Source organism: Balaenoptera musculus, chromosome 3 (assembly GCF_009873245.2).
Source record: "Balaenoptera musculus isolate JJ_BM4_2016_0621 chromosome 3, mBalMus1.pri.v3, whole genome shotgun sequence".
Classification (NCBI taxonomy): Eukaryota; Metazoa; Chordata; class Mammalia; order Artiodactyla; family Balaenopteridae; genus Balaenoptera; species Balaenoptera musculus.
Genome location: NC_045787.1, coordinates 77,273,852 through 77,297,019, shown reverse-complemented (window position 1 = coordinate 77,297,019; position 23,168 = coordinate 77,273,852). Strand labels below are relative to the sequence as shown.

The following is a 23,168-nucleotide window of genomic DNA, read 5'->3' as shown; positions in this document are numbered from 1 at the left end:
ATGTAAACTACTTGGAGATGAAAACAGAAAGTTGATGGAATGAATAAATTAAAAAAGGTGATTTCTGAAATATAAATGCACTCGTTTATATAGAATTCTATCATTAAATAGCATATATTGGTGCTATATGATTTTTTTAAAAACATTATTACTTGCTGCTTTAATGTCACATTGGGAGTATTTTCTAGCAGGCCTGTCTGAGGGTTATCTGACTCTCTAGGTGTAGAGAATTATATTTTAGCACAGCTGTTTAGAGTTCAGTCATTTTATAATTCTGTAAAACTGATAAGATGCAATATTATTAGTTTCTGTGCACCTTAAGAAGACACCATGGTTTTGGGGTTTTATTGTCCTATAGGATACTAACTAGCTTTGATTTTAATTTGGTTATTATTTTTAATCCCAAATATCATTAGATCAATAATAAATGATATTCATATTGATGGCTTGGAATAACCAAAACACAGAGAAGTAGGGATGGGACAGGCAATTTGTATTTATCATGCAGGGACCATAAGGTTGTACTAGTCTCTATACAACTTATTTAACTGTCAAAGCTACCCAGTGAGATAGAAAAATTATGCTAATTTTTAAAAAGTGGAAATAAAGCTTGGAAATGTTAAGTAACTTGCACCAAGGTGACATACTAGCCTTTTTGGAGATGGGATTTAGACCTATGGTTCTAATCCTGTGCTATTTCCACTGTACTATATGCATTTAAATATCCCAAGAGACTTTGAATCATAAAACAAAAAGTAATTAAATTACATTCCACATTATTTTGTTTTAGTGTGTTTTACTGTACAAATTTATAAAAATTGGTAACAAATAAATTGTAAGTTCCTTGAAGGTAGAGCACATAGTTGTTTTGTTCACTAGTTTATTCTTAGCACCAAATGCAGTGCCTGGCACGTAGGCAACAGGCAAAGCATTATATTTTGAATTCATGAATGAAGTAATCAATTAATCAATAAAAGGAAATTCCCCTTTAGGATTAATACTAGTGCTCTTGAAGTTTAGAAAAAAGAAACCTACAATATATGATTATGTGTTCTTGATTACAAGCTTAAATGAGATTTACCCAGAATTTTTTCATAGGCATAGCATCCTATTCAACAAGTTGAACCATTGTATCTACTGGACTTGAGTTACTGCAGGTAAGATCATCCCTCTTACAACTAGTATAAAAACAGAATAATATTCTGTTGTGCTATAGGGCAACAGATGTTTATATTTTAGCCTCACTCATACAGTTCGTTCAAACATGAACAAAAAGAAGAGAAAAATATAGCTAAAAGATATTTTTGTTCTGAAACTGATTTTAAGCCTAAATCCCAAAGAGTGAAAAAGTCCAAAAAGAAGAAAATGAATTACTTTTTTTTAAAGAAGAATTCAAGAAAAGATTTCAAAAAGCTCACTGAGATTTAGTTATGTGGAGATAAATTATAACAGCATTTCATAACAATTTGGCAGAGGGAAAATTGACACCATTGCTTTACATGGTACTAAAGTTGTGAATTATTTTTTCTATTTTAAAAAGGAATTTTCCTTAATTCATATACAGATTTGATTTCTCAAAACATCCAACTGGAGAGTCAGAGTTTTAATAGCAACAGTATAAAGTCATGTGTTGGACAGAAATCAAGGCTTACATTGAAAAGATCGTGGCATCTTTCAGTACCTGTGGGTTGCAGCTGCTAAACTAAACTGCAACATAATCCTTTTGATCACCGGGCATCTACTTGATTACAACCACCACTGGAATCAATTTCGCCACCATACACATCCTTTAGATGGCGCAAATCATCAGTATCCTATCAAAGCTGAAACTTGGGGCTAAGGCTGTGGTGTGGTATTGGTTAATTGGTTAATGAAGAAGTAAACACATTTTTAAAAGGCACTGCCCCCCCCCTTTTTTTTTTTTTTTTTTAGTTTCATCAACTGATCACTGGTATTTGGATTGCATGAACATTTCACATTGCTTTTTACCTTTAAAAGGCATTACTCTTGGAGATTGGGCAGCGGCCCTGCCGGCCTCCACCCTCTGGCCATCTTTCTGGTACCATGCTAATGTTTATTAGCTCTCCCCTACAGGGACTTAAACCTCACTTCCCACAAAATCTATCCAGCACTTGCTGTGTGGGAGCATGAAACAAAGGTATGTAATTCCCAGCATGGTTTTTTTTTTCTATCCTCACTAAAAGGTTTTAGATCTAATGTCTTGCATGATCAAAGACTTTTACATCAAAGTGAAAAGAACAAAGAATAGGACAGAAGTCCAGATCTACTTTAATTTTCCACTGGATTCCATCCACTGAGAGAAGAGTTCAGTTGCCTTCTGGATGCAAGGAGCATGGTTCAGGTAACAGGCCAGCTTCAAGAGAGCCGAACGAAGCCTTCTGTCCCAGACCGAGCCCTCGTCGTGCCAGCTTTGCATGTCAATCGCTGGCTTAAAATACTGGAGAAGGTAATGCTGCAGAAAGCATAGGATGGTTTACAGAAAGGCTAAGTTTAGGTCTTAACCCAGCTCTCACTCAACCCATCCAAAGGGCTCAACTCTAAACTGTCTGCATGAACCTTTCCCGAAGCATAGAACTACTTATCTCTATATTTTGCTTCGCTTTTTCTGGCCTCTACCTACCAGAGTTAGTTTCTCCATTAGAAGTACAATTTAAGCTTGGTGCTTTGTGGTCACCTAGAGGGGTGGGATAAGGAGGGTGGGAGGGAGGGAGACGCAAGAGAGAAGAGATATGGGGATATATGTATATCTGATTCACTTTGTTATAAAGCAGAAACTAACGCACCATTGTAAAGGAATTATACTCCAATAAAGATGTTAAAAAAAAAAAGAAGTCCAATTTAATTTCCTATCTGAGGGGGGAATACCAAGTGATATAAGATAAAATCACCTTAGGAGGGATGTTTTGCTTATGATCCTGGCACCTAGCTCTTAGGATGGCAATGACAAGGAATGAGGGACATCTAACTATTAGGTGCTTAAGTGTTGACTGTGTTATCAGCCAGTTTCCTCAGATTCTTCAAGATTTAACCCCAAGAGTTCACACAAAACAGAACAAGTCTCACTGATCCTCCAGGAACTGTGTATTTTACTTAATGAATTTTCTGAAAGAAACACAAACCTTGAGATTTTCAGTGACATCTGAAACATTCCTTCTTTCCATGATGTGGTAAAACAATTCTAGATATTCCAGGCCTTTGAGAAGTGCAGGGATGCTTGTTTCATGTTGGAGATAGCGAGTCAGGTCAAGGGCTTTGTCTAGAGTCAACCTTCCTGCACTGAGGTATAAAACAAATGTCAGTGGTTTGTGCATATCTTACAGTTCTTAATATTTTAAATATTAAAACAAATATGATATAGAGAGCAATAACAGAAGCAGTTCATTATATTCAGACCATTTGGTTTAAATCCTAGTTCTGCCACTGACTTGGGCAAATTAACCTCTCTGGGCTTCAGCTGCCTCCCCAATACAATGGGGATAATAAGAGTATCTACTTTAGTCCTCTGTTGTAAGGATTAAATGAGTTAATATAGGCAAAGTGCTTAGACTAATGTCTAACATAAATAAGAGCTTTGTAAATGAAAATGAAATAAATATTAGCTAATATTCATGTTTAGTACCAAATAATATCAAATTTTCATCTATTTGTCATTCTCTAATTGCCTAATTTGTGGGTCTGAATTGTTCCTCCAAGCATATTTGGAACTTTGAGGACAGGTGCCATGTCTTTTGTTTCTTTGATGTCCCTCCTAGAGCCTAACAGAGAAGCAGCACTTATTCTGAGTGGGTCCAAACAAGGATTTTCATTTTTTTAAAGAATCTATTTAGATTCTAAAGTGATATGCCTTCTCTACATTTTCCTTTAATGAGAAGAACAAACAACAAAACTATTATTCTGAATATCAAAACATTAGGATCTCTTCTGTAGAGGAAATAAACCATTATACTGTCACTTTTGTAAAGTGGTTTTCACATGTGTTTCGGAGAAGACCTGTGTCCCTGAAGCATGTATAAACCATTCTTGCCAGCATCCAACTTCCAGATTAAGCATAATAGTTTTATATGGAAACAGATTCCAGAACAAAGATATCTGTTTTGAATTTTTCATTAATATAATGCCCTATCTCCTATGGGTTTTTTAAATTTTAAATTCTCATCTAAAATGAGGGAACTGAAACTAGAAAGAAGTGACATTAAAAGCAAGCAACTTTTGTTGTGACTATACTCTTCTCAGCCACAATGACATACTGAATGACATACTGTTTTAAAACAGACTTAACAGTAAATTTTCCAAACATTCATCTGAAGACAGAGGGCTGGACCATATGCTCTGGACCATGATTTTATGGTCTGCTATATTTTTTAAAAAACAAATCCACAAAATGTCACTATTCCTGCCCACATGTGTAAGTGTCATAATATATGGTGCAGTAGATAAGTACAAATATAGTCACAACCTTTAAAATTTTAAATGTTAAATCTAGTGTGCAATCCATTCATTACTTTGCTCACATTGGGGAAATCAATATGAAACTGGTAGAGAAATTAAGGAAGAATTGGCTGCTTATGTTTATTCTTCTTTAGACTTTCCTGGAAAGACAAAGTGTTTTCTTTCCTTTTTCCCATTTATCATCAACAGAATAATATGTAGAATAAATCAGGTCACAAGGTCTCCAACAGAAAAAATATTAAGGATCAGGTAGAGTATTATGCATTGTAAGCTTTTCCTATTCTAAGAATTTCTGTAATGTACTCAGTTTATTCAGTGTGACATATTATTTCCTTTCAGATGCTATAAAGTATACTAAGAGGATCAGCAACAGGAAGAAACTAGGTATTATATTCTAGGGTTAAAATTTTAAAAAGAATGTTTAACACATAAAACTCACTTTATATTAATCTTGTTTTTCTTTTTAGCCCAGTCTAATTTATTTTTTACTTAGACAAATGCCATTATTTACTCTTATATTTACCTACTTTAAAACACTTTAATCTTAATATTCATTTAAGAGGGACTCCTTTTCTTTTTATAAAGTTATTATTTAATAAAAATCCAGCCCCTCATTACCTGCCCTCTGCTTCAATCAATGCACAAAACGTTATCTGAATGTCTGTTTAGCTTAAAAACTAAACCCACATATAAGCATATACTTCAGCCCAACAGGAAAAAGTCTATCTATTTATTTATATAAAGTTGCACCTAAATGGTACCTTTGTGAAATAAACTGTATCCCTGAGGAAACAATTTGGGGCTTCTTTTTATGGTGTTGGACTTAAAGAAATAAATAGTTTACCTGTAAGAAAATTATGGTTGTCATTTTAATTCCACCCAACTCAGAGGAGATCCAAGTCTTAAATTATATTTAATAATAAGTATGAAAACCCAATTGAAATGAATATGCATTCCTGGGTCAAATTCTGTCTCTAAACTAAATGTGATCACAGATTACATCCTTTAACTCTTAAATAGATATTTCACAAAGCAGGGAAGGAAGAGATATATATCATCAAAGCAGAGTAGCAAGTAAAAATATTTAGAACTATTATGAGATGTTTAAATTGTTTTCTTATATAATTACTTTTATTATAAAAGTAATATAAACAAACTACAAAAAAATTGGAAATTAAGGGGAAAACCCCCATAATTTCATTACCTTACATATTTACTAATAGCACTTTGGAATATTTCTTTCTGTTTTTGTTTCTCTTACCTTTAGCTTATTTTTTTTTTCATGTAACTGCAAACATAATAATACCTAAGCTTACATTCTGCTTTTTTCCAATTTCACATTATTTGAAATGCATTTTTCTATGTTGTCACTTCACCTTCCCATTCAACGCATGATCTTTTAAACAATTTATATTAGATAATACTAATAATGCTAACAGCTACCATTTATTGAGCATTTATTACTGTACTTAGTGCTTTATCTACATTATCTTAAGCAATCCTCAAAACAACCCTGCATGATAGACATTATTATTATTGGAGTTTTAAAGACTAGAAAAGTTTTAAAGACTAGAAAATTTAGGCTTAAAAAGGTTAAATAGCTTGTCAAAGGTCAAACAATAAGTGAAGAGGTAGTACTTAGTTGATTTGTTTTAAACCAAAATTTGTACTCGGAACTTCATTAACCAGTCTACCTAGTAAAGAAATGATTGCTTTTCCACTGATGCATCAGTAACAATAGGGTTCCTTCTGCTAAATTTACACTACACATAAATTTATAGGATAGAAACAGGAAAAAAGACTTTGCAACTACTTGAAAGATTGGCTTTCATTTGCTGAGTTGTCAATATTCTTCCTTCCGCCTGGTCTTAAATTTGTAATCTACCTTCTTTGCAATCTGCTCAGAGTTTCTCCTTTAAGCAGACAAACCTCCCTCAACTAATGATAACCCACTTCTCAGCTAGTCTATCATGCATCCACTCAGATGTGGGATAGCTATGCTACCATGATTCTCCTGAGACCTACGGGACTGAGGATTAAGCTCTCAATCCTCTCACTTTTCTAACTAGGTAACTCTATTGTACAGAGAAGCTGTGTCTGAGAGATGTCTTGCTGGTTACGTTTACTTAATTTGACCTAAATAAGGATCGGAAAGGAAATAATATGTCACACTGAATAAAGTGAGTACATTACAGTAATTCTCAGAATAGGAAAAGCTTACATAATGCAAAATACGCCACCAGATCCCCAATTTTTTTTCCATTGGTGACCTTGTGACTTATTCTACATATTATTCTGTTGATGATAAATGGGAAAAAGGAAAGAAAACACTTTGTCTTTCCAGGAAAGTAAAAAGAGGAATAAACATAAGCAGCCAATTCCTCCTTCATTTTTCTACCAATTTCATATTGACTTCCCCAATGTGAGCAAAGTAATGAATGGATTGTGCACTAGATTTTAAAATTATAAAGGTTATAACCATATTTATACCTTTTGTCCAACAGATTACATTGGTATTTGGTGAAACAGCAAGCTACCAGTATAAACAAATTTAAAATCTGAGGTCAAAAGCTTAAATGCCTGGAGGGTCCACCATAAGTGAGTGAAGCAGGCCCCTCATGCGTACCATTTAGGACTTTGGTACATAGGAGAATGTAGGCCTGGCCCAAAGGAAGATCTGCCCACTCTACCCTCCTCTATGGTTGCCCTGTGGGAATGAAGGCCCACAGTTGCCAAATTTTCTCATTATTTAAGAGATTCCAGAAGTCAGGATTTCTACATAAACTTCTCCATATTTTAAAATGTTGGATTAAATTTTTAAATGCTGGGTGGGTCAAAATACTTTATCAGTGGGTAGGCTGTGGCCTAATGGCCTGTATTTGACCTCCATTCATATCCATATCATGTGAATGATTAACATTGAACGTTTGATTTGAAATCTAATGTATCTGGTGATAAAGCAGTTATTTCCTATGAAATCAGATGAAGTTTTGCATTACCTTACTAGCTGAAATGCATCATGAATCAGACTTATTCTGTCCTTAGGTCTGAGAAGTGTGTGGTTCTGATTCAGCAGTGTAATGAGCTGGTCCCATCCATGTCCCTCATAGTGGACAATGTAGTAGCCATTTGAGTCCACATTGAATTTTACCCAACTGGTCTTCTCAGGTAAATCCAGAGTATCTAGGAGGAGAAAATTGGTATAGGTATTTCTTTATCGACGTGCACACCAGGAACATCTCCAAAAATGTTAGTCTCCATACTATTACTAATAAATCAAGGAGAAGACAAAGTTTTGGAAGACTCACAATGATCCTTATTTTCATAGTCTGCTGGATGGCTTATTTTGGGGATGATGACCCTATTAAATTAATAAATAAACTAATTCCTGGGGAAAGGACTGATGAATGTGTTCTCAAAAGCAGTCTATGCGGGTTTAAGAGGCATGCAAGGGCCCAGTGAGCCAGATGATGAACATGACTGGAATTTGGCTTGATTTACTGGTGGCCTTGTCTCAAGGTTTAGTTACTGCTCATTGAAATATGTATATGTAAATAGGTGATCCATTTGTCCAGCCCTTATTTTGGGCAAAATAAGGACTGTAGGCTGAACGTGACATTATGATGGGAACATTCTCAAATTTCAGTGATGTGTGTAAAGGGGAAATTAAAATTGTATTATTTTTAATATGACAGACATTATACTAGGTGGTAAAATAACACTACCATACTCTCTCAAAAGCTCTGTGAGGCTTAATCCCCATTCAAAATAAGATGAGAAAACTGAAACTCAGAAGAAGTTAAAAAATTTTCTTAAGGGCACACATCTAATATGTGACAGAATGAGGATTTGAATCCAGAGCCAATCAATTCCAGAGTGTATGCCTTTATCCACTGAACTAGTAGGTATCAAAAGACATAAGAGAGGATGCCATCATTTCTTAATATAAATATAAACCTATCTCTAAGAGCTAGAAGTACATGAGAACTTTCCACTGAATAAAAAATTCAGACTTTCTAGCTAAAGGGTTCTTTTAGTAACACATATATGGATAAATGAGAACTTCCTCAAACATATATCATTCATTATCAGATTGACTTACAGTATCTTTCCTCCAAATACCTCAGAACATGTTTAATTTCAGAATTAAAACAGCTATTGGCTAGTTAGTTCATTACCTGTCTTTGATTTCAGAATGTGTCTGTGAATTGCATTAGAGAAACTTGTGGAATAGGTCACTGGGATATGCCAAAGGTACCTATATTAGAAAGTAAAGACTGTTACAGACTAAATTAATGGCCATTTCAATTTTCACATCATCAGACTCGGATAGGCTGTAAAAGACACCTAATCACTCATCCTTCACACCATCATAAATTTTATAGGCTAAGACTAGCAGATCCTTGGGTGTGCAAAAGTTCTTCCATAATGATTATGAAGGAGCAGCAATGTATACTTAGTTGAACTCTGTCACAATTACCTGTGCCATTTGTTGTCCAAATATCATACCACAACAAGTTCTGCTGATTGTTTTCTTCTAAGTAAGAGGAAAAAAATCAATTTTCCTTTCATATTTCCAAAAATTATAACAGCCTGATATTAATTCAAATAACTGAACCAAAGCTGTAGGAAAAGCCCTCCAAGGTAACGATCTTACTCCAGTATGATTTTCCACTTATCTTTTTGTTCAACAAAGCTACCCACATTCAGCCCCCCAACTGCTAAGTGCCTGCAGCAGTGTGTCAGATCTGCACATCAGCCAAGTCCAGAGAGCAGAGAAGCAGAATGTATTGGAGGAAAAGGCCTCAGTTACTTTTCAATGGCCCTACTATGGTAAATAACTGAAATTGGCTATTTTTTTCTGACTAAATTTCTAGCAGCTTCTAGAACTCATTTCGTCTATCACAGCAAGCCATATTAGCTATAGTAATCCTGTAAAATCACATGCTTGAAAATACCAATAGGTATAAAACAGAAAGAATAGTAACTGAGGATGTGCCCAGTAGTCTTCAGAAAAATATAAAATAGTGAAAGAAACAGCAGACACAGACTCGATCTAATAAAGAGTCAGAAGGGATAATCTACCTGCTAATCCAGAGAGTACAGATAATTAACAAAGCAACTGAAATATTTATACAAATTGGTAAAAATAGACACATAGATATCACCAAGACTTAATGGATCGAGATTCCTGGATGGATCTTAACTCCAGAAAGAGATTTTTCCAGATAAACATATCTGGGAGTAAAGAGAGGAAGAGCATTTCATGAGTTTGGATAAGCATGGATCAGAGGATAATAATTTTATAATAGTAATCTAAATACTGCTTCAGGTAGAGGAAAAATACAGATCATTGCAGTACATATTTGTTATTCTGGGCCAACCACACTATTGAACTCTCTCTGGTTACATTTTGATAAGTTACAGAATTATGAGTCCTGCTTTCCCAATAGTAAATCAAACATTAAATTTTCCAGCCTGTGTTGCCAAGCTTCAAGTTGTTTAAGCTCTCTGAAGTTCAGACTTCAGATGGACATACACAGAAATGGAAGATAAATGGCGTAAGAGTTGCTGTTGGATGGAAATAGACATCTGATGAAACAAAAAGGGAAAACAGTATATCCTATGTGTTAAAGGCTTTGAATTTGCTTCTGATTCTCAGAAAAATTCTAGAACTGTTATTAGACAGCTAGATCCTTGGGAAAAAAATAATAATCAAAAGAGCTAGCACGGATTCACTTGGATTATTTCATTTCAATTTAACCTCATTCATCTTATTGATAGGGCTAATAGATCAGAGGAAGGTGCACAGTGTTGTATATCTTGATTTTAGTAAAGCCTTTAACAAGTTTTCTCAAGAAAGATGACAGTGTGGGTAATTGGATTTGCTTTTATTATTACCAAGAACATCATGTTTTAAGACATTACATTTATAGTCTCTTACTGCAAAACAAAAGAGAGCGGAAGGTCCTAGCATCTAATTTATCAAATAGGGAATGTCTTTTCTGATAAGGTGTACAGCTGTCATAACACTTCCTAGGTATGGACCAGTCACACAACTTATTAGGGCCCAGAAGTCTAGTATACAGTCAGGGTATATTATATTGGAAATATTACCGATGACCTTCTGCAGCAGAACTGAGGTTCCAAAGGTGGCCCCAGGATTACTAAGCATGTGCCGCTCAATAACGCAGTCTGGGCTGATATCAAGGCTAGTTTAGGCCTTCGAGTCCTGTGTAGAAATAGCACCCCATAAAATTGCCAGAGAAGCTGAAAGAAAGCTGATGCGATCACGAACAAACTGAGATGAGGTAAACTAGACCGACAGAAGGAAAGCAGTCACCTTTCCTGCAGGGCCCCCCATCCAGGGTCCTCTTTGAACACCCCGTTCAGGAAGCGCTCCTGCTGCAGTCTGAGTGAACGCCCTTCTCGATTAACCACCACGAGGGGGATTCCTTTCTGCAGAGTCCATGTAGCCATCATCTGCTTCACCTCCACATTTTCCCGCAGAAAGGCCAGCTGAAATGACAAGTGACTTTGGTAACTCAAGACAGAGGAGAGAAGCCAGAGAGAGAGGAGAAACTTCGACCTCCTTGGACGCTGGAAACATGGGTTGGACCGGAAGAGGGGACTCTGGCTGCAATCTCCCAGGGGAGCGATGTGGAAACTAGACCAGGGGCTGCCCCTCCCCACCCCGCCCAGGGCTGCTCTGCAAATTACCTGAAGCAGGGACGTGTGTGGGAGCTTGAGGGTTAACACAAGGCAGGAAAGGTCAAGAGGAAGGGCTTGAGACTGAAGCCTCCCTCCTGCTCCCTTTCAAAACAGAAAAAAAACAAAAAAAACAAAAAAACACTCTCCATTTTATTAACGACAGAATCCAGAGAAGTGGCTTAAGAAGAAATGTCTCTCTTTAGGGAAGCTTTTTAAAAATTCCAATAGAACAATATTATATCAATAGAGGTATACGGAATGGACAACAAAACCTCTAGCTGTTTAGCTTCTAGTATGTATTGCTGATCACTGAGTGATGCTGAATCTCCCTTTAGAAACTATAATGGATGGGATTACCACAATGCTTTTTAAAAAGTTTGCCTTTTCTTTTTTCCATGATGACTTTCTTTTCTCTCTCCTCAAATGCTCCAATAACTTCCCAGAAGTAAACAAGAAGACAGGGCCTCAAGAAAGCCGTTCACTCTATTTCCAAACCTAACAGATTTGGTTTGGCATTTTTCAGAGCCTAGAGGATGCCAGTGCAGCAGTAACCACTCAGAAGAATTTTGAGCTGAGATATTTTTAGCTAGCAGTGGGGTTGTGGGAAAGCCGAATTATAACAACAAAAATATAGTAGTAACAGCGTCACTCCCCTAAATGGCCTGAGCATTCCTTCTTCAGGCAGCTTTGTTTCAAGGAAAACTGTGGAGTCTCTATTTCTCTCCAGTTATTTAAAGGGACAGTTGGGTGACTTTACGCACTCACTTTGGGCCAGGTGGTGAGCCAAATCTCTTCTACTCTACAAGTCTCTTTCTACTTACTGTGCTGCTTGTTGTCTTGGAATCGGAATAACAAAATCCACCAGATGCAGAATCGCTTTCTAAACAATCCTAAAAAAGAGTGAAAGAGCATTGCCATTTTGGGCACTGATAGTTGGCTGAATATGCATATTAGACATGAACGCAGACATTTATTAGCATAGATCTATGAAAATTTAATTCATCTAAACATGGTAATAAGCATAGCAATTCATTACAGAATACATAAAATTTACTCTTTTTGTTTTATATGTATAACTGATGTTATGTGACACTATGCTGTGTTAGGTATTCTCAGGAATTTATCGTTTTCTTACCACAGTCTCTTTTTTTTTTTTTTTGGCTGTGTTGGGTCTTTTTTGCTGTGCACAGGCTTTCTCTAGTTGCAGCGAGTGGGGGCTACTCTGGGCTTCAGTAGTTGTTGCTCGCGGGTTCTAGAGCACAGGCTCAGTAGTTGTGGCGCACGGGCTTAGTTGCTCCGTGGCACGTGGGATCTTCCCAGACCAGGGCTGTAACCCGTGTCCCCTGCACTGGCAGGTGGATTCTTAACCACTGAGCCACCAGGTAAGTCGCCCACAGTTTCATTTGGCATCAGAAGGGGGTCAACCAGAATTTAGGACCTTTAGGGGAAGTGTGGATGGGAGACTTCCCTGATAACTAGGAAGAAGTTGTGATGTAATTGAAAGAATGAATACTGGACTTAGAGTCAGAAGACAGATTTTAAGTAATGACTCCATCATTCACTTGGTATATGATCTTGAGCAAATCTCTCCCTTAGCATTAGTTTTCCCATCTGTAAAAATGGGGTAAGAATGCCTTCCTTACCTTCTCGAGATGGTTATAAGCATGAAGTGACAAAAATTAACATAAGAGTACTCACAGTTAACCTAAAAGAATCCTGTAATTATTGCCCAAATATCTCCTTTAATCCCCTTTACACCCACTGCCCACACCAAAGACAGATTCTTCCTTGCTGAAAAAAGCTTGGTTGATGTCTACACACAGAGACACATACACAAGTACACATCATAGCAAAGGAGAGGGAGAAGGAGAGGGGAGAGAAAAGCAATGTAAGGCTTGTTGTTGACAACCTGAGGGAGAATTGTGGAGAAAGAGCATCTGGATCAGCTGCAAGAGGTGATGAAAATGGATAAGGAGCATCTTTATAAGTATTACAAAGGATGGTGTAATTTGATCCCCTTTAGGGTTTTCAAGAAATGGGGGTAAAAGATTTGAGCTACTTTGAAAAAAATTTTAATTACATTTGTCTCTTTGACCACAAACTCACACATAAGTTAAACCTTGAGGGTCCAGACTTAATAAGAGCACAGAAAAATCAAATGAGATAATGCACATGAAGTTTCTTTTTGAACTGTGAAGTGCTATACAATTATTGAACAATATTATTACTGCCCCTGGGACATACGTGCTTATAAAGGAGAGAGGACCTCTTCTATGTACAATGACTTAGGGTTCTTCTACCTGCAGGCACAAGCTCTGCCAGTTCATTACTTCTATAACAAAGTATTGTCCTTGTATTTGAAAATCTAAGAATATTTTAATAATGATTAGAATCATCTGAGTTGACTGCATGTTTTCTCTGTCTTACCTACTATACTACATAAATCCCAATGACAAAGAGACCATATGTTCTTTATTCAATCATTAACTGATTATAGGGTCAATAGAATGCTAAGGGCCTGACATGATTCTTTCTCTTAAGCAAATTTTGTTTATTATTATCATTGTTATTATTGAACCAATGGAAACCAATAAAAGAGAATGTCACTGGATGGAACAGATTCATAAGTGCACTTCTAGGCATTCAGCAGAAAGGCAAACCAATGAGGGCTGGAGCTGTCTATAAGGAGGAGATGAAATCTCAGCTAGATCTCAAAAGATGGACAGCACCTGAATTGTTGGAAAGAAGAGAGAGCACTTCAGGTAGCAAGAGCACTAGAAACAGAGGCATGATGACAGGGATTGAACAGGATTTCTTCCTATGAGGGAGGAGGTGTGTCTCACTCAACAGAGAATACAGGTTGGGAAATACATTTGAGCAAGTAGAGTTCAACCTTAAATTTGGGAAGAGAAGATCAGGTGTTACATGAAGGAATTACAAAGTCATGAAAGATTTGGGAAAAAAGACAAAAGTGTAGGCTCAACCATAAAAGGGAAACCAATGGTCAAATATTGAACCCTTGGGGCTAAACTAGTGTGGCATCTTGGTCTAGTAAGGTGCCAGAGGAAAAAAAGAGGTGTTGCCTGCTTACCCTTGGCAGTGTGGCAAGTGAAATAAACATTTGTTGCCTGACAATGTAACTATTTATAAACCTTCATAATTAGCTTGTCACTTTTTAGGCTTAACAGCAGTCTACTGTAAATTAACAGAGGACTTACATTTGACAAACTGCTCCACAAATCATCATTCTTAGCATTTCTATAGCTGAACTTCTTTAAGTAGTGAATAATTCCTTTCTTGAATTTCTCCTCACTCAGAAAATCCTTGAGCATATTCAAAATACAAGCTCCCTAAAATACAAACAAAAGCAAAGAAAAAGAAGATAAAGGAAAAGGTAGCATATGTTTTTAAAGGAAGCTTACATTTTATGGAACACGTGTAACGTCTGATAAATGAACAGCAAATAAAATAAAAAGTGAAACAGGTAGCAATAACCTGGCACCAACAACTTAAACTGTTGATGTACTGGCCTCATTATATTTCTCCCCAAAGCAAAGCTTCCACTAATCCACAGCATTTACTACCTTTTCATAGGAAAGAGCATCAAACATTTCCTTTATTTGAGTAGAAGTTTCTGCTTGATTGGAGATAGGATGGGATGAATTTAATGAATCTCTTTTAATTACTTCAAAACACATGTTCAGAAAATCTTCATCCTAAACAGGAGAGAAAGTTTTTTTCAATTTCCCTTTGACATTCTCAAAGCAATAGGAAACACGATAGGTTTTATAAGATATTCTCAGAAGTAGAAACACCTTACAAGGTGTTTCTTTCCCCTTATATATCCCCCTTTCACCAATTCTCTATTTTGTAAAGGTATAAATTCGACATTCCCTCAGATACTGCCTGAATGTTTACCATGAGCCAAGCCCTTCGATACAAAAATAAAACTAAGTTTCCCATTTAGTGAACACGTGCCATGTGCCAGGATCTTACAACCATCATCTGCAATCCTTTCAACACCCTGCAAGGGAGATGCATTATATACATTTTACAAGTGAGAATGTATGAAGCTTTGGGATTAAACCACAGATTTAGCACATAGCAAGTAAGAAGACACTGACTTTGAATCCATGTCTGTCTGTAATTGTACTGGACCAAATGTCTACCTCAAAGAGCTAATTATCCATTACTAACTACCTTGATATGTGCTGTTCGGACCCTCTTGTGTCTATTAAAGAAGACGTGTTTGAAGAAATCTTTTCACACATTTTGGGGAAATTAACTAACCCTTTGGAAATTCTGGAGCAGTGTGCCCCCAGTCATGCTCAATTCAGGTTACATGTCAAGAACTCTGCACAGGATCTATAGCCATGGGCATTGTCTTGTCCTATATCATTGTATATGGACAGTGATACTTTCCTCTCACCCCACATACACAGCTGTATATTTGTGCTATTTTCATTCTCTATCCACAAACTTTAGGGTGAGGGATTTATGTTGACTGTTCTCTAAAACCTCCAGTGTCTCATCCAGTTCTATCATCTGTGTTATGTGTCTCCCACCCCATTCATATGCTGAGGCCTTAGCCTCCAGATTGTTTTTGGAGATAGTGCCTTAAAAAAGAGGGGACTGAATTAAAATGAGGCCATTAGGGTGGGCCACAATCCACTCTGACTGGTGTAAGAAGAGGAAATTTAAAATCTCAGACACCAGAGATGGGTGAGCACAGAGAAAAGACCATGTGAGGACACAGTGAGAAGGCGGTCATCTGTAAGCCAAGGAGAGAGGCTTCAGAAGAAACCAAACCTGCTGACACCTTGACCTCAGAGTTCTAGCCTCCAGAAACGTGAGAAAATAAATTTCTGTTGTTTAAGCCACCCAGTCTGTGGAATTTTGTCATGGCAGCCCTAGCAAACTAATACAACCTGTTTACACAAAACAAAACACCATAGACTCAAAGACTCAATGCTATGTTCTCTTTGGCATTCTCTAAAAATTTTAGTAGTAAATTAATGATTCCTTAGGGCATACAGTATGACATACAAAATTGTGACTTACAAATTGTAACTCTGGATATGTGACGTTAACAGAGATAAGTTCCATGTATGTTGCAAAACCCTCATTGAGCCAAATATCATTCCACCATTCCATTGTAACCAGGTTGCCAAACCACTAGGAGGAAAAAACTCAATGTTATTAGAAGGTAAACAAATCTAAAAAATTATTAACTATAGCAAAAAATATAATGGGCGGTAACTTCTTTCTTTTAGTAGCTGAGGCCTCTTTTCTATCTTTGCTATCCTTTTCACTCCGCACAGCCCCCTTCTACTGATTTCCCTGCCTTCGCCTCTCTCCACATTTTTGCTTCCTTCACTTCCCTTTCTTTTGTGTTCATATTGTCTCCAACTCCCCAACTTCCATTATATCCTCGCTATATTTCCTAGATATTAGATTTAATATTAAGGAAGAAAATGAGACATTTCATAGGGTCCATTTTGCACAATAAGTATAATCTCATCTTGTCATTGACTTATGGTGATGGTCTAAGGGGAAATGTAAGCCAAAATATTTTTGGTGAAGTCACCTTTTTATATTAAGTAGCAGGTACTTAAAAGGATAAGAATTCATTTAGGACTTTCAGATTGTTACACAATATTACTGATGACCAAATTTACTTGTTGTCCTCTGCCCCAATTTACTTCTAGGGATTAACTTGGCCACTAAGGTGAATTAAAGTCTGAGATTTTAAATATATATATAAATAAAATTAAAAGGATGCAAAAAGATAATCTAAATAGAAATTTACCCTTGACCTATATTTAATCTGTAACACATTTTAAATATTATTATTTTTATGTATTATTATATTTTATCTATTTGGCCTTTGTCATATTAGTGTGTGTCCGGTTTATCTATTTTAGGATTGCAGTCTCCAGAAAGACTGGAAGCTTAAACAATAAGATTCTAAGATTCAGAAGAGCCTTGTTACAGTTACAGAACACAAATCACTAGATCTGTAGCTTCTAGAAGCAGTTCAAGCTCTATACCTTTTCTTACAGCCCTCAGATCATATTGCAAGTGGGCTCCAATCTTCTGAGGGGGTTCTGTGAGAAGGGACAGCGGGTGTTTCCTCAGTTTGAGAAGTGATGAACACAAGAAGTACAAGCTGGTTATGGTCATTTCACCCGTCAGTAAAAGTAGTTTATTCATTCACTCAATAAATATCTATCGAGACTCTACTATGTTCCTGGCTCTATACCATATGTTAGAAAAACAAAGATGTATGTCAGATAGTCACTGCCTCAATACAAATGGTGGAGGTCAACTGGTAGACATATGCATGCAACCAAGCATTATTGGCACGATGATCTATGTCTGTACAAGGGACAGAGGAGATTCCAGAAGGAAAAAATCAGTTTTGCTGGGAGAGTGTGTAGAATAGCTGGGAAACGATTCATTTCCTTAGTCTTGCAAGTGGTCCTCAGGAATATTGGAAGTGGGGTGTGCTCTAAGCAGATCAGGTAGAAGGAGCAAAAGCACAGAGGAATGATACAACCTCGCCTGTTCAGGTAATGGCAGGTAGTCTGGGATGGCTAAAGCTAAAGGTGTCGTTCAGAGATGAGGCTGGAGAGGTGGAGGAGAGCCGGGTCCTCGGGGCCTTGTTTGCCACGCTATGGATCCTTGACTCACCCAGGCATTGAGAGTCTTTGCCAGGGTTTTACACAGAGGAGTGACATAGTCATATGGAGATTAATGGGGAAACAAAATAGTCAAGGCCAGTGGGGCCTGCTGCTTCAGCCCTGAACACTGCGTCTCCATAAAAGAGAAGCTATTAAAGGAAGGCCTTAAGGGAGGATGGAGCCTCAAAAGTAGAGCTCTCTGATTATTTCCCTATGAACATTGGGTAGAAAATTAGGAATACCCAGACTCAGTTAAGTGCTTTAGAGCTTCCAGAGACTAATGATCAAAACCCCTAAGATGGGCCAGAGCAGAGATGCTAAACCAGAGGAAGCTGCTCATATGTTCTCAAAATACAGCTCTGAGCGTGGCTCCTATGTAACTGGGTTCTTAGTTTGCTGCTTAAAAAAAAACAAACAAAAACAAACAACGCCCCTTATTATTATTATGGTCATGATAAAGGATAAAGTTAAACATTTAAAAATAAGAGATTTTACCAGCTTCTACAATGGAATGATATTTGCCTACATGGTAAAAGAGAATTTCCAGTGCCTTTAATAATTCACTGCATAATGGGGAATTTTCAGAAATGAAATAGAGTGGAAAAAGTGTCTGATATCTGTAGAGCTAGTTTTACTGTTTCATATTTGTATGTAATACAGTGTTGATAGATGGGCCTTGGAAATCTTCTTCTGCAAGAAATGGTAGCAGTGGTGGTCATTGTCACCATCATTAATAACTAACACTTACTGAGTACCTACTACATGACAGACATAGACACTTATCTGTAATCTTCCCAACGGTTTCAAGAAGCAGGAGCTATTATGAACTTAATTTTATAGACGAGGACACTGAAGTTTAGAGAGTTAGGTAATGTGTCCAGGGTCAGCAGCCCTTGAGTACATGGACTTGAAAATACTTCATTATGGCTGAATAATCACAGATTCCAACTGAAAGGAGATTGATTTTGCCCGAGATTGGAATGCCACCATATTAGAGGGAATAAGGGGAAATATTTTTAATAGAAATCTCTATTTGTAGGGTTTCTAATTCTGTGCTTTATGTATCTGCATGGTCTTCACTTTTCTTTACTAAAAGACATTTGGAGGCTTTGCCTTGAAGGGTTTTAGAGGATATAGTGGCCACTTCTCTTGTGATAAAATTCCTGTATGAGACCCATTGTCTAGAGATTGAACATTCTTCTACTTGACATATTATGTTTGGCTTGATAATCCCTAAGGTCCCCTCTAGAAGTAAAATGACATGATTTTACATTGTTTCAGGAATATTGGTGGTGGTCTGCATAATGCTCTTTTGAACGGATGTTAAGAGAATGTCATGAGTGCCAGGTACCTGGTGTGCTACTTCATGAGCTATGACTTTGGTGACCCACAGTTTATCAGAAGTAGAAGAGGTCTTGGGATCAAAGAGCAGTGACGTCTCTCTACATGTGACAAGGCCCCAATTTTCCATGGCTCCACTTTCAAAGTCAGGAATGGCAACTAGATCTAAGAAATAAGAACAACCACACTTGATCATTATGGCTTCCACACCAGAAGTGGGATTTGCTTCCTCTTCAAATATGTTATGATCCATTCAGTATATATAAGCAGATTTTCTGAAAACATCAAGAGTGTCTTAACATTGATATGGTGTCTTGTAGTTGCTGAAAATAATCAGTAACCATTATCAAGCAGAATAAAGTCTATCAGTAAAGTTTTGGTTGTAGGTGAAGTAACCTATTGACATTTAACCACTTTTTCCTAAAACTAAACTATGAAAATACCTTGAGTGCATTACTGTTGAGAAAAAAATTCATTTTAAAACTCTCCTATTGTATTTTATATTAGTACTACAGAAAAACTTTGAAAATATGAGGTATCAAATAATTTCTAATATGTCTGGAATTCAACAAAACATATGATGAACTCACTTCTACAAAAAAGAAAAAAAGGAGATTTTAATTTCAGGGGAACACCTTTTAGGAGCATCTCTATAGTCAATATTTCAATCAGTATTTCTAGAGCATACAGCCTCTAAGTGTCCTTCTAAGGCAGTAGAGGAAAAAAGCTGTAGGCATCACTTCTTTCTGACCTCAATTTCCTTTTCAACATTGATATTTCCTCTACTTCTTGACAAAGTCTTAGGGAAAAAAAGTGAAACTTAATCATGTTTAAGCAACTCAGATATAACGTAATTTATATCATATCTGTGTGTGACTATATATATATATATATATATATATATATATATACACACCCTCTGTCAATGACTTCATGTAGATTAGAAAACTTCTGGCTAATATTTAATCTTGGACTTCTTTCTGTTTATTCTGCCAGGCCATATTGGAAAAAATACTGCTCTTTGGCTGAAAAGAAAGGTAATTTTTTAAAAGTTTGAAATAAATCAAGTCACTTGGCTTGCAATTACAATATCTGGAATTAGTATTGGTTAATTCTAGTGGATAAAATCAAATATTTATAATGCAATCAAAAAGTAAACTAGCACTAGTAAAGATTAGTATTCATTAGCACTTCAAATGTGGGAATGACTCCTTTTCTAAATTTCATTGATGATTTTATATTAGTTATATTATTTCCCAAAGCCATTAGAAATGCTTATATCTGCTCTATTTTTTCCTAAGCTGCATGTTTCCTTTCAGTTAGTTTTATTTTAAATACATTCACTTCATATGATCTTCAAGGTTGCATTTTTCAAGAGCAACTTAAGATTGTTGATAGCTGTTATTTGATCTTTCCTTGATTTTTGACAGAGGACAGCAGTGGACTGTGGGTAAACTGATTTAGTATATCCGTACTAAAAGGTGTATAGAACCTGTGTTATAATAATACAGTGAGACTCAGGAACTGTAGAGACAACCCCCTGGAGATGTCTTCTGATGGTCTCTTTTAACTCTCTAAAACTGTGTGGAGGTTGGGCAGGAAAGGGGAGGAAGGACATGATAAGGTGTGTGTTCTAAAGTCCCAAAGAAAAACAATGTTTTGTCATTGTCAGAAACTCTAAAAATTAATCTATATAAGTTATAAAATTTAAGTCATGGTTTTTATATATTCTGCAACATAAAAATCACAATTTTTATTTTTTAAGATAGAAAATTAAAACCAACCAAGGTAGACTGTGTGTATTTTCTCATATAAAGATCTACGACTACTACATTCAAATTATCTATTTCCTCCAAATCTTTTTTTTTTTTAAGTCTGTGCCACAGTCTTATCTTCCAGCCTCAGACACACAGTAGATAACAGATGGAGGGACAATTTTCAGCTATTTACATAAACCTTCGGCAACTTTTATAAAAGATTGCTAGTCTTGTACAAATATGGTATAGAAGAAAATATATGCTCCAGAAAATTCATCCATTTAAATCTAATATAAAATGCAGATATTTTGATATTAAACCTTATAAAGGAATAGAGAAATGAACCACAGTACTTGGGCTTCTCATAATACTTTATTTTCTACACTCTAGGACCATCTCTGAGGTACAAATTATTGCTTTCTGGGCTAACTGAACGTCTTCAGTGCTCATTGAAATCACATACTAAGAGGGACAAAATCAAAGTATGTTCTAAAAATAAAGACGATGATGTGGAATTTGAACCTACCCAGTTTTGCGAGTGGATAGTGGATATCAAAGTAATTTTCGTAAAAGTCCAGCAGCTTCAATGATGCTTCCAAAGCGTAATGTGTTTGACTCCATTTGTCTGGGGCTGCATGGATGGACACCTGGGAAATGTTGGTGGGAAGAAGTGGTCTTTGAAGAACAGCTCCTTTGCACAACTCCATTCCTAACAGCCCTCACCCAAACAAAGGCAGACTGCATTTTTCAAGAAATTATTGAGATACCGTTAAACATGTTGTCAACAGGGGATAAGATGCTCTGTAAAGCATTAAAGCAAGAATCACTCTTGAAAATTATAAACAACCTTTTATTTTCTGTTACAGTACATTCCCTAGGTGCTAATCTGTACGTTTTAAGCTATATAAACCCATCACCTCATGAGAGCCCACTTCAGTTCATCACTATAATGTACTCTAGCACTTGAGAATAAACCTTCCAAAATTATGACCACCAACACAATTCAAATGAAACATAATTCTATGAGGTGGAAAGCCTTCATGAACTTATTGGAACCACCCTCTGTCGCGTTTTCTTTTCTTTTCTTTTTTTTTTTTTTGATTATTGGGGTTTTTAAAAAATTAAATTAAATTAATTTATTTTTATACAGCAGGTTCTTATTAGTTATCTATTTTATGCATATTAGTGTATATATGTCAATCCCAATCTCCCAATTCATCTCACCATGTCGTGTTTTCTTTAAACTCAAAAATGCCCAAATATGTTCATTGACTCCCTGCAAACTATTAGCTATTAAGTGGAAGAAATAAAGTTAGATTCCAATCTTCTTGGGTTTCAAGTACAGTGTTGCTCTCATTTCATAATCTGCTTTCATGCTCTGAGTTAATTGAAGTTCCTCAGAAATTTTATAAGAAGGATATATTAGTGACCACAGTGGCGTACCAGGCACTGTGCTAAATGCACACATGTAAAATCTAATTTAATCCTCTCAATCACCTCATGAAATAGGTGCTATTGTCTTCATTTTACAGATGAAGCAATGGAAACACATGGAGATTAAGTAACTTGCTTCAAGCCCCCCGTGTAGAAAATTGTAGAGCTGGGATGTGAATCCAAGGAAGCTGACAGGACCCTGTCCTCTGAAGTAAAGTGCCATCTGACCTCTCACACATCTATATCTCTGCACATATATGTATGTACAGAGATGTATGTAGACACATTGCTGATAACATGTATCTACATATCCAAAGGTATAATATGTATGGAAATTGTAATAGCCATTTTACTGCTATTTTTCATAAGCATTATTTTATGGTTCTTTGAATATGTTTTTATGTCTATAACTTGGTTCCTCAGGGTAAGGAGTTCTTTTTTATTTTTCATGTCTTCACTGATAGTCACGAAACTTTATAATTATTGGGTACTGTAAATTTTTGTAAACAATGAACGTTCTAAAAATTATGAAGACCTCCTTTCACGGAGGAAATAAAGTTATAGAAAACAATTGGAAACAATGTAAGTGTCCTAGAATAAGATGCTGATTAAAAAATCCTTATGGTACCTCTATGTAGTAGAGTACAATATTATTAATTATTAATATTATAGAAATATTTAATGGCATTTAATTTTTATGGCATATTATGGTGAGCTAAAACAATCATATATTATTTTGTAAAAAGTATATATAGTTATATACAGTATATAC

The 23,168-nt window shown here is 36.2% G+C and overlaps 1 protein-coding gene across 2 annotated transcripts in view; it reads right to left on the bottom strand.

The window, feature by feature from the left end:
• Positions 1-23,168, bottom strand: part of ERAP2 (endoplasmic reticulum aminopeptidase 2) — a 38,320-nt gene that overhangs the window by 4,862 nt on the left and 10,290 nt on the right. For both annotated transcript variants that reach the window (XM_036848914.1, XM_036848915.1), the window contains 11 exons: positions 21,489-21,609; positions 19,216-19,370; positions 16,243-16,356; positions 14,766-14,897; positions 14,400-14,531; positions 12,003-12,071; positions 10,814-10,989; positions 8,649-8,728; positions 7,470-7,653; positions 3,141-3,297; positions 2,289-2,473 (listed from right to left, as the gene is read on the bottom strand). In XM_036848914.1, the coding sequence (XP_036704809.1) occupies positions 2,289-2,473; positions 3,141-3,297; positions 7,470-7,653; positions 8,649-8,728; positions 10,814-10,989; positions 12,003-12,071; positions 14,400-14,531; positions 14,766-14,897; positions 16,243-16,356; positions 19,216-19,370; positions 21,489-21,609 (1,505 nt within the window). The remainder of the gene's footprint in view (positions 1-2,288; positions 2,474-3,140; positions 3,298-7,469; positions 7,654-8,648; positions 8,729-10,813; positions 10,990-12,002; positions 12,072-14,399; positions 14,532-14,765; positions 14,898-16,242; positions 16,357-19,215; positions 19,371-21,488; positions 21,610-23,168) is intronic.